At 38.7% G+C, this 12,212-nt stretch overlaps 2 protein-coding genes and 1 long non-coding RNA gene across 4 annotated transcripts; 1 reads left to right on the forward strand and 2 right to left on the reverse strand.

Moving 5' to 3' along the window:
• The first annotated feature begins 163 nt into the window (after nucleotides 1-163).
• LOC122091429 lies at nucleotides 164-3,086 on the forward strand. The gene is made up of 3 exons (XM_042661375.1): nucleotides 164-1,276; nucleotides 2,476-2,648; nucleotides 2,756-3,086. Exons 1-3 carry the CDS (start codon nucleotides 476-478, stop codon nucleotides 2,862-2,864), a joined length of 1,083 nt encoding a protein of 360 aa, XP_042517309.1. The 5' UTR covers nucleotides 164-475; the 3' UTR covers nucleotides 2,865-3,086.
• Nucleotides 3,087-3,833: 747 nt separating this feature from the next.
• Nucleotides 3,834-11,852, reverse strand: LOC122091428 (nuclear transport factor 2-like). 2 transcript variants are annotated; one of them, XM_042661374.1, is made up of 10 exons: nucleotides 11,701-11,852; nucleotides 11,298-11,437; nucleotides 11,053-11,187; nucleotides 9,125-9,431; nucleotides 8,498-8,760; nucleotides 8,131-8,386; nucleotides 7,012-7,133; nucleotides 6,853-6,918; nucleotides 6,373-6,454; nucleotides 3,834-4,261 (listed from the first exon to the last, which is right to left on the reverse strand). In XM_042661374.1, exons 2-10 carry the CDS (start codon nucleotides 11,334-11,336, stop codon nucleotides 4,065-4,067), a joined length of 1,467 nt encoding a protein of 488 aa, XP_042517308.1. In that variant the 5' UTR covers nucleotides 11,337-11,437; nucleotides 11,701-11,852; the 3' UTR covers nucleotides 3,834-4,064. The 2 variants fall into 2 exon arrangements, with proteins under 2 accessions (XP_042517308.1, XP_042517307.1); XM_042661373.1 differs by having other exon boundaries at nucleotides 11,053-11,208.
• Nucleotides 4,860-6,366, reverse strand: LOC122091430. Its single transcript, XR_006143929.1, has 2 exons — nucleotides 5,733-6,366; nucleotides 4,860-5,621 (listed from the first exon to the last, which is right to left on the reverse strand). It is a non-coding gene; the product is annotated as an uncharacterized LOC122091430 (long non-coding RNA).
• Nucleotides 11,853-12,212: the final 360 nt, after the last annotated feature.

The following is a 12,212-nucleotide window of genomic DNA, read 5'->3' on the forward strand; positions in this document are numbered from 1 at the left end:
TTGTCCTATTCCTTGTGAAGCCTTATGGCCCTTTTCTTCTTCTTCTTTGGTGTTTTTCAAAGATCCAGAAATGTCCTGATTGGTCCTCTTGTGGCTGTAAACCTAGGAGGCCCAAGGGGGCCTGTGGGTGGACAGCCAAGAAAGAACGCCCACCATTTATTCGAAAGGGGCGAAATCAGAAGCAGCACTTTTTCACACACTCTCCTCATTCCATGCATGAAAGGGAGTTTCTGGTAACCAACAGAAATGGGAACCTTCATCACCCTCTGAATGACTTGTCACCTGTGTTGCTGGAGATGGTGATGGAGATATTTCATATTCCATGATACGGGAACTCTCTCTCACTCTCTACCACAGAAATTATAAAATTCTAGAAATCAAATCAACACAGAGAGATTTTTCCTCAAAAGGAACGTCCACAAGCATTCTGATTTGGGTAAATTTTTCAGGGGACGGCCATTAAAGCTATAAAAAAATGCTGCTGAGAAGCTCTTCTACCCCTGTTCTTGGGTCCCTCCTCTGCTCCTCCGAGACCCCAAACAGGGATTTTGAGAATAGCTCCACCAACAACAACAAACACACATCGAGCTCTGATCATACTCTGAAGATCTCGTTCTCTCATGGTGGGTGCCCTCATTTCAGCGCCTTCTCCTGCAACTCATCTCCAATTTCTCACACTGCTGTGACCTTCTCTGACTTCGACCACGAACCCAATAGTACCAGCTCAAGAGGCTTTCGAAGGGCCCGATCCGATGGCAACTTAGAAGGACTTGCTGCTGCCTCCTGCGATTTAGACGATTACACAACGAAGCCACTGAGCAGAGCTTCACGAAGGCCAAGTATGTCTTTTATGGAGACAATCCCAAGCTCCTCTGTTGATAGTTCAAGAGAGGGGTCTGAGGACGAAGAAGATATGGTTCAGAGAGATGGTTTATTGGGGAGGACTGTCACGATTGGAGACTTTATCGCGGCGGCGGTGGGAAGTGGTGAATTCTCTTTTGGGAAGAACAATAACATGGGTTTGGTTGTGGAGGAAGAGGAAAAGAATTTGGTGAGCCCACCTCTCTATCTGGCAAGAGGGATTGGAATTGATGAGTGTGGTTTTGGTGGTGGTGGTGGAGGTGGAGGTGGCGGTGGCGGTGGTTTTAGGTCAGATGGATTAGGTGAGGGTGGTGGCAGGAAAGGATCCCAAATTGAGGAGTATTATAAGAGGAGGGTTGAAGAAAATCCTTCCAACCCTTTGTTTCTAAGGAATTATGCACAGTTTCTGTATCAGGTTTGATCTATTTTTTCATTTCTCTTCCCTTTTTACTTCTTGTTACTTCTCATCAATTATCATTTGCAATTGATGGACATACAGTAATTATATTAGTGTTTTTTTATAGAACTGCTCATGTTCTCCATACAGATCAACTGTAAACTGTATGATTTGATCTGAAAATTATTCAAATTCAAAGTCCTGACAGGTTAATTGTCATGTGGGTGGTTTCAATTTTTCAATTGAATGTTCTAAGTATCTCCACCTATTGAATAGGTGCACTCCATAGGTTCCTTTCATAGTGGATCTATTGTAGAAATTAGTGCCTTGAGTGATTTTGTCATCTGGGTATCTGAAAACATGGTTAAGGGTCAGATGAGCCACAGATTGTACGCTTAGTTCAGAAGGGGGCCATAAGTTAATAGACATCCCCTTACATGCAAGGTCTGATACCCATTTTTGGGTGATTACAGAAATAGTTGCAGGTGTGCTTACTGTCCCAATTTCATGGACTGCAAACATTTACTGCAAATTATCCAGTAATAGGTGATTGTGAGCCAAATTCACAGTATACTGTTTCACAAACCTCTGTATAATGCGGAGATCACTGCACGTCTGTTCTATTTATATGTATCTATTCATTAGGTAGATTCATCCATCACCTATCTGCAAAAAAAATATCCCTTCTTTCGCCATTGTCCTATATTACAGAAGCATAGAAAATCTTGTCATTTGGCAAACATTTCAAGTTTGCAGTCTGAAGACTTGATTAAATGAAAGAGTATGTCCTTTCCCTTGGGTGTAGGGGTTGGAACAGATTCATTAAAGGAGATGTCCCTGGCCAAAAGCTGATACAATCGCATCTCTCCAGCCATCTGCTGTATGCTGTTTCTTTTCTGTAGTATCCCACCCAAAAATTCATATTGAAGTTATAGACAAGATGGAAGGGGTCATCAAATCGCTTAAATCTTTTAGAGCTACTGGAGTTTCCAATTGAGTCGTGCACCTCATTCCCTGTGAATCTCTGTAGGGAACATGTTAGAAGCAGGGAAATTTTTTATTTTTTATTTTTTGTTTTTTGGTGCAAGAAGCAGGGAAATTAAACATGATCATTCCTTGGATAATTGATTAGAACTCAAGTTGTTGAGACCTTGTCATTTGTTACACAGTGCTCCCTAATCTTGCTTTGTGAAGTATTTTCGCTGTTTTTACGACAGTCTAAAGGAGACCCGCAAGGAGCTGAGGAATACTACTCGCGTGCCATACTGGTAGATCCAACAGATGGGGAGATCATGTCACAGTATGCTGAACTGTTGTGGGAGCTCCACCATGACTGGGACCGAGCTTCAAGTTACTTTGAACGTGCAGTCCAAGCTGCACCTGAGGATAAGTATGTGTGTTTTATATGTTTTTAGATTGATTCTTCTCTATATGACCAAGCATGTCTTACAATGTATTGAATCTAAATTTGAAGAAATTTTTTTCCCCTCTTGGCAGCCATGTGCTTGCAGCATATGCTAGCTTCTTGTGGGAAACAGAGGATGAAGAAGGCAGCTTGCCACAGGATCTTGCTGCTGTGCCAGCTTACCAATTTGCAAGTGCTTGATTCTGGCATAAATTGATAGAGAAACTCAAAAACTCTCTGGGATGGAATTACAGTATTGGAAATTTCAAGTCCATGATTTCTTTTGAAACAAAAGAAAGTTCTCTTTAATACCTTTTGGTGTATTTAAGGGAAAGGAAGTACTCTAAATTTTAATTTCTGTGGGGGCATTTGGCCATGAATTTACAATTTCCTCATGGGAATTTAAATTATTTTCTTCTGTTCTTTTCTTTTCTACTCTTATAATTCCCCCACCCCTCCCAGTGCTATGGGACCCATGGAAAACTTGGAGATGTGGGCCAAACTTTTCTCTATCTGTCATATGGCACTCAAATTTTGTGAACAGTAGACCCCAAGATTTTCCGCAATAAGGTGTGGATCCACTTACATCCAATTAGAGTTTCCTTAGGTTCTTCAAGGACAGTTCCTCTTCTCTCAATGCCCAACTTTTGATCGTTTTAGCAAAAAGACTAGCAGCCTAACCATGCTACCAAGGACCATGCAAATTTTATGGGTATCAATGCCAAAAACTACACCTGACCAAACCTGAACGACCGGTCTCTAATTTGGTTTTACAAAATTCTTCAATATGGGTTGGTTTCAGTCTGGTCCGTCTATAAGACGGATTGTAGAGGTTTTGCAGAGACTTTCCCACTTTAGAGTCTTGGTAGATAATGCAATTACCTGCTCCCCCAAAAGTTGATGCCTATGATGCACATCCTTTTAGTCCTCAACCTTCTGCTGAAGTCTCTTGGGAACTTTCTCAATCATATAATGTAAAGCTTGACGCGGTTATGAACATGAAGCTCAACCCCGACCTTTCATTACCATATTTCTAATGATTTTAATTGGTATCTGCCACTCTACGAAAGAGAAATTGAATCCATCCCTCATTGACCCTTTTTATGATGAGAAAACTAATCCAAACCCAGAAAAGGGAAAAAGCAGACGACATATTTCACTCTGAGAAAATTTATATGAAACATGCTTACCTTCCCTCTTATCCAATTGAAAGATCAATGGGGGAAAAAAACATTGGGGAATAAAATGCCCACACTCAAAAATCAATGGCGCTTCCACTTGACACCTCAACTAATTAAATTTCAAAATGAGACTCACAGGAATATCAACATTTTTTTTTTCTTCTAAAACCATGACAGGAATGTTATCTATGAGAAAACCACCTCTCCCCACTAAGGAAAACTAATTCATAGGCTCTGATGGGTTCTGCCCATTCCTTGATACTGGCCTTGTACCCCTCTGGTAGAAACCATTCCCTCGAGGTCTGTTATTATAGTCCCTCTCAGCACCATCTTGGCCATTTCCCCTGCCAACACTACGACCACCAAAACGCCCCCTTGGGGCATCTGTCTGATAGCTGCTCCTCCCTCTACCCCTTCCTGTCGAAACAATTCAAATGCCAGTAGACTGTTAAGAGAATTCAACAACTAAATAAGTAAAGCCAATGAGAGGAAAAAGATGTTCTAACACTAAACTGCACTCAGAACTTGAGAACATTCTCGATAAATAGATTAACATCCAAATGAGATAATAAAATTTCCGTAAAATAGCACAACTCATTTTAAAACTAATTTCACTCTGGTCATATCTGAAATAAGCTTAATTATTGCAGAGTAAAATCTAGCATTTGCTCAATTATATACCTAGGAAGCAATAGACACTCCAAGACAACCAATAATTTTGAGTTTCATTTGTGTAGAGGGGTGGGGGTGGGGGTGGGGGTGGGGGTGGGGCAGTGGCGGTGAGGGAGTACGAGCCTGCAGAAAGTAGGGTGACCAGATGAGGTACTCATTGATTGTAGAAAAGAATTGAAGGTGACCAGAAGAGGTACTCATTGATAAAAGGTCACAGAGGAGAGTTGACAGCAACCACACAATTAGGTCAAAGGCTGAAATTGCCAGTATTATGACCAGTCTCAGTAGTCCTGTTTCTTTTCTTTTTTTAATTAATCTTGGTATGATCGTTCATTGAGATATATTTTTTTTTTTTTTTTTTTTTTTTTTTAATGATGAGATATATGGTTATTGGTGCCATAGGGCTTAAGCTATAATATTCTGAACTTGTTTGAGTGAGGTTATTCCTGTAGTTCTCTTATTATAACAGAAACATATATACATTGAGAGGGATATCGAGTAGGGCAATTCTTCTCCCTGTCAATTCCTCGCTTCCACCATGTTCTCATATTTTCTTCTTCTGTTCCTCTTCCTTCTCTTATACTTTATCCATTGCAGATTACTGTTAAAATTGTTGAACAAGAATTACTCAGCTCAGTATATATCAACAGTGACAACTACTACTGGCAACAAAGAATTGGAAAACAGCAGAAATTTCTCAGCAGCTACTTTAGACAAAATATTACGTCTGATATATCAATTTTTCTCCTGCCGACAAGTACAGTGAATGTTCTACAAAAAATATCTATGAAAAGTTGTCACAAAGAGGTCCCTGCCTCACGGAATAACAAAAAACATTTCTTTGAGGCTAAACTTGATGTAGATCGATGGTGGTTGAGAGAAATATTCAACACCAATCTGTCCATGTTCATACCCTGATTGACCAGCCTTAATTGGAGGATGATACTCTCCAGAATATTGTTCCAGATTTAGTGAATAGCAATCAGCTTTGTTTAGGGAAGGTATTAGCCATCGGTTTACCAATTGAAGGAAGATGTTTCCAGACTTGCCTGTGGATCCAGTGCCAGCCGTTTTTGGATGTCGGGTTGCTTTCGATTGTGGACTTCTAGAAGATCCCAAGCCAGCTCGCAGAAGGAGATAATTCAGGACAGAAGTTAAGGAGATAATCTAGGATTGATTTACTCATTGCGGTAAAGACTAATGAGTAGGTATTTACCCAGAATTGGTGGGCTCATGACAACTTGAGTGGAGTAGATTGAGTTCAAGACAATTGCTTCCTTGCGTATTGAAACCATTGTAATGGCTGCGAGATGGAGTGCGAGGTGAGAGACCCTATGAGCAGGTGAGAGGCCCAGGGATGGTTCAGAGGCTCAACCCGAATCTATCCATCTTCTTCTATGTTTTATTTTCTTTTAAATTTTTCATGTTACTGCGTTGCTGAATCTCATATTAACCTACTGTTAGCTAGTACCTACGATCGTACTGTAGGTTTGGTTATCTTTGACCTAGTCCTACATGAAAACTCCATCCAAGCATTCTAATAACATGAATACCAGAAAGCAGCATTCCTTAGGCAGAACCAATGGTGGTCTAACAGTGTATAGTGATGAGATCAAATAACTTCAAGAAAGTAAGCTATAGATGCATTACTTCAAATATATTAGTGAGAGGGGAAAAGGGGGGGGTATTTGGGATCCCTGTGGCTTGCATAACCCAGACTTCATATTCATCAGAAGTCAGTGATCCAATCACTAAGGATGAAGTCGGTGATCAAATCATTAAGGATGAAGGTTCATCCTTCCACAAGTCATCATAGCTTTAGTAAGGTAAAGTTAGGGTAGTGCAATGAAACATACTTCCTCCTCGAGATGTGCTACTGCTGTTTGCTCTCCGCTCCTCAATGTGTACTTGCCTCCCAGCAAGCTGTATTGGAGATGCCTACAGAAAACCAGAGCCAAATAAGGCTAACATTATGGAAATACACCCATGAAATATAAAATTAGATCACGCCAGATCTTAACTCCAGAAAAAATGGCGGAACAAAATTCATGTAGTCAATCCCATTAAGTTCGGAAAAGGCTAAGTCGAGTTGCGTGTTTGACTACAGAATAAATAAGCATGACATAGGACAGATTCTTTTCACTTGGCAAAGGAAGAAGCAACTAAAAACTCAACTCAAATCCAATGTATTAATAATGGATCCAAAAGACAGTAGCTGACACAAAAGTAAATGTTATCGGAAGAGTAAAATATTTCCACTAGGGAATTTAAGATTGTACAGAAGAACTTAAAATATAAACTGACTAATAACAGCTTCTTTAGGAGAAGTTGCTAACCTGAATCGCATTTTGAACACCATGGGCATCTTCGAATTCAACAAATGCATAGCAAACACCAAATTCCTGCATATATTCGCACATGGGTAGACATCAATTCCATAACTTTCAATCTTCAAATGGAGGCATTCCATAGAAAGAGAAGCAAAGAGAAAGGACCTTGCGGTGTCTGATGGCCACACCCTCAGGTTTGATTCTGCCAAAGTTCTTAAACTCCTGCTCAATCTCAAACGAAGAAATGGTAGTGGGCAAGTTCCTCACATAGACAGATCTCACTTCACCTGAGAAGGTTCACAAATGAATCCCCCCAAAAAAAAAATAGACAGATCTCACTTCACCTGAGAAGGTTCACAAATGAATCCCCCCCAAAAAAAAAAATGATGCATTCGTTTCATTTAATTTTTTGGAAGGTGTGTAAATTTTAAATATAATTAGTAAATATTTTGCTTATTTTTTTAACGTCTACAAATGAAAAGAGAAAGCAATATGAAATTTTAAAGGCAATTGCCACATGTCAAATGACATTTAGAAGAATCCTACTAATGACGAAACACCAATTCAACAGGAATTCCAGAACCGTTTCGACAAATTTGAAACAACTGAAAATTTTAATGAAATATTGGAAATATTAGACTTAAATATAACCACAGGAAATAGTACCTATAATTTGACATATGAAGCAAATTGCAACAATCCCGACTTTCCTACAAAGAAATGAGGATTCCAAAACACTCAAAGAAAAGAAAATATAACTCTAGTTATTTGAAAGCAATAACATTAATTTTTTTACAATAAAAAGGACTTGTGCTATTCCACAAATTTTGAAATATAAAGGAAAGAAACAGTAACGACCAAAACATTAGATTGCCCATCAATACGGCTTTCAACGGGTCAAATACAAAGTGGATAAATATGGATCCATATTTATAGTGAACATCCAATTAAAGATGAAAAGGGAAAAAAAATCCAAGGCTTTGTCAAGATTAAGCCCATGGTGCCATTTTTCGTAACTTAAACATATACACATAATCCCTGTGAATTATATAATCTCTACAAATAAAAATTCTATAAGTTATATAAATTAAACTTATCATATAAGGGAAGGGTATAAGTTATAATATGCTGCACCAGCACAAAATTCCTAAAACAACACTGAATGGACAACAACAATTTAGTCCTATCCTATGCAATTCAAGGACTTCTCAATGATGTTTTATTCCCTGAAATAATGTCCCAACACATAGAATATATGAATGGTATAGAAGAGGGGCAGATAACCTTCTTCATCTATGGCTGTGACTTCATCCGTTGCTTCACCACCAAACTTGTCAGAAACATTTATTGATGAAGGGTAGGACTGTGAAGGGTTAGACCATCCTGCACCAGACTTTTCAGGAACGTTTACGGAAGAAGGGTATGACTGTGAAGGATTAGGCCATCCTGCAGAATTCCATTCTGAAGTAGGTGCCACACCCTTGTTTAAAGATGCCTGAGGAGCTACTGATGATGCAGATTGACCTCTTGCAACCCGCAACTATCAAGTATAATAAAAACACCAGGACAGAATAAAGTCAGAAAGATAAACATGCACACAAACAGAAACACATTTAGCAAAAGGAACTGCAATTAGCAGAGTGTAGCATACAATAGAGGCATAAGTCTGCTTCGGAGGCTCTCCAACAGGTTCCGCAACAGGCGCAGGAGCATCTTGGACAGGGGGCATTGCACTTTGAAATGCAGCTGTCATCTCTTCCACAGCAGTTTCATCCACTATGTTTTCATCCACAGCAGCTTCTTCCACAGCAGTTTCAAATGGATCACTTTCTTCCAGATGATTTGATGGCACAAAATTTGTGACCTCAATTTCTTCCACAGCAGTTTCAAATGGATCGCTTTCTTCCAGATGACCTGATGGCACACACATATATGTATTAACAGATGGAATCTAACAGACCCAGTTTCAGAAACAAGTGAGTCCATATTCCGAAGCAGTTATAATCCAGTAACCTAAAATGATTGCCAAGTTTTTAATGGAGTTATTCATACATGTTACTTCAGGTTTTCAGATTACTACTTAACCTTCTTGACTTTTGATTAGGTCCTAAATCATCCCACTGCAACATAGGACGAGTGAACTGACCCTTATAGCTACTCCTATGCAGTTAATGATCAGGCGTTATCTAAGCCTAGTCCCAGCTATTGGGATGGATGATCTTACAATCCTATTTAATGTTATATATACAAGCCACTAGTACTATGAGATTCACGATACCTGGCTCTGGAATAGGACTAGACGCATTCACTTTAGAATCAAAATTGTTCTGGGCCAGTAAAGCCACCGGATGCTGGTTAATCTGTTCCTCGTCCAGGAAGAGAAATATATCATTGAGAACAAAGAAACCTTTTTCCTGTGGAGCAAGGAAAAAGGTCTGCACAAATTTCCTCCTGCCATTGAAATCCTTTGTTCGCACAAAACCTGAAACCTTTACGAGAACTCCTCCCTCCAACGAGTTCAGAGAATGAACTGTTTTTATTTCAATTTCAGTAAAATTAAGTGACATGATAACCGTATGGATTTGCTGCAAAGAGAAAACGGCATGCCACTGTTAGTTCTGCAGAAATAAAAAAAAGTGATGAGCATAATACTGTTATATGGCAATAATGCCATGATAGAGAACACTTGGCAACTTAGAGACAGCAAATTTTTTCCCCTTTTTGGGGCATGGAGGGCTGGGGATGGGACATCAATATGGGAAGAAAATTATTATAAAAAAGTGGAAGTGAATGATGTAAAATATCAAAACAAAGAAATATTACTATAGCAAGACCATGTGTATAAAAAAATTTCAGCAACCTGAAGGATGCAAAATATCAAAGCAAAGAAATATAACTATAGCAAGACCAAACGTATAAAAGAATATTCAGCAACCTCAAAACCACCAAAAGAGCGGTAACAAAATATTATTGTTATTGTTATTATTTTTGAGTGGGAGAGGGGTGAAGGCACACAAGTAGAAAATGTGACACAAAATGTGCCGCTTGTTCACTAGCTGAGGTCAGTAACTCATTGTTGCAAAGCTGTGCAAAATTGTAGAAGGCACTCAGAACTCTCACTTGTGAAAACAAAAAGAAAATAAGAAAACAAAAAAAGCATTTTGTCAAAATCCCTCACCACTCCTCTCATTATCACAGAGCAACACAAAAGTGCTGTTGGATAAAATTCATGCATATGTGTTGCTGGATAAACATGTATGCAAGCTTATCCTCTAGAAAGCTCAAGTTATTCTCTAATGCTTTATATTTCCTTTTAAAATTAACTATTCTTCGCATAATCTAGATTGCCATTTGTGCTCCAACCGGTTTTATTTCATTCTTCATGTTTTATCCCCAGTAAAGCAAAGCAACTAGAATACAAATTAAAAAGCCCAAATTTTATAAGGATACTGACTGCTATCTCAGTTGTGAAGAAAGGGATTGAACATCAACCGCACCCAACCCCCCTGCCCCCCCAAAAAAAAAGTGATACAATCCAAAACTGTCCAGATGTCTATGGAGACCAAGATGTTTCTGATTATGCCAAATTCGGACAAGCAATCCCTCATTATCACTCCCAATGAAATGCTATATTAATAAAAAAAAAATCCATAATGAGAGAAGTAGAATGAGGAATTGGGCAGGCAGAGTCTAAAATTGAATGGAAACAAGGTTTGAGCTGAGATAAATCAATGAGAACAAAAAATCATGATAAGAAAATATTTTTTCCTTCTGCTAAAATCAATTTTGAAAGGCAATACCAAGTAAACAGAAATGCAGATAAAACAACAGGATAAAGTGACATAAGCAAAAATACTAAGACGTTGCCAGAGACAAAATAAAAAATTAACAGAACAATAAAAATAGAATTAACTGTAGCCAAAATACATTATGCATGTAAACCACCACAGTGGAAATCAAATGGATTACTTATAGATAGAAAGATAAGAAACCAGCTCAAGAACCACAAAATCCAAGCACCACGCATCAGCATTACAAAATTATATAGGATCTATCAAGTGGATATTGCAGTCTTCCATCAAACACAAGAATTCAATCCCACTCTCGAAGATTAACACGTTCACGCTGGTTCAAATACCTAAATTATTATTGAAAAAACATAATTTTAAACGTACAAGAAATAAGTCCAAAAATAACAAACATTACCAGCACTGATGTTGCCATCTCGCTATTACTCCCATCGACACGAAGTATTGAACTTGCATCGGTGTAGAACTGATGAACATAATCCGGCGATTGTTGAAGGATTTGATAATACTGCCCAACGAAGTAAGAACCAACCTGAAACGCCGCAGAGAGCGACTGAGACACTAACACGACATGAAAACAAATAAAAAAAAAAGGGGGTGGGGTAGGGGGAAGAGAAATCCATCCAAGTTTCATGTATTGACCTGAACAGCACTGACTGGGGTTTGAAGTAAAGTCGCCATTATCGCCCTCTATAGAAACATGCAGCAAAACTCGATCTTCAAACCCTAACACCCCCTAAAAAGCTCCAACCAAAACCCTAGATCTGCAATTCTTCAATGATCTGGAAAACCAAAAACCAGCAGATTTTTACGGCTCATAAACAAAGAATTTAAAAAAAAAAAAAAAAAAAAAAATAAAAAAAAATCTTCCCTTTCCCTTGCCATTACTTTCCTGCAATTTTTACTTGACATATATATCTATACATATATATATATATATATATATATATATTGAAAGGAAGATCTAAGATAGAACTAGAAAGAGAAAAAGAGAGAGTTTCATCGAAATCAAGAAAAAGCGAGATAGAGAGAGAAGCTGAAGCACCTCTGAACTCTGAAGTAATAGATTGGATTTGAGAAAATCTTTTGGTTTTTCTTTCCTCTCTCTCTTCTCCACTGGTTTTGTCTTTGGTTCTTTCGGCTTCCTTCGTTCTATCGCCGCAATCGTCTAAAAACCGGTTGCACCTTATTAAGAAACACCATCGTCGCTTTGTCATCGTTTCTTGCTAACTTGCGCTGGGGTGAGGTTGATTTCCCGTTCGTTAGATTTTGAAACGTTGTAAAGATCTAGAGATTTGTTTTACTTATCATGGACACGTGGGGATAAGGATAGCGATGTGCGACTTAAGTTCTGCCGTTGGATACAACGTTCATTGATGATGTGTTGACCGAAGCAGTATAAAATGGTGGGAAGAAAACTTCAAACCACGGTTTCATGATGGTCTTAGTCGGTCCGGTCCGGTCCGGTCCGTTTAACCTAACTATGTGGTCGAACCAAGTTATATGTCCAAGGCCCCCGAGTTGAGTTCAATTTGACTTTCATCTTGTTGGGCATTA

Source organism: Macadamia integrifolia, chromosome 10 (genome assembly GCF_013358625.1).
Source record: "Macadamia integrifolia cultivar HAES 741 chromosome 10, SCU_Mint_v3, whole genome shotgun sequence".
Lineage (NCBI taxonomy): Eukaryota > Viridiplantae > Streptophyta > Magnoliopsida > Proteales > Proteaceae > Macadamia > Macadamia integrifolia.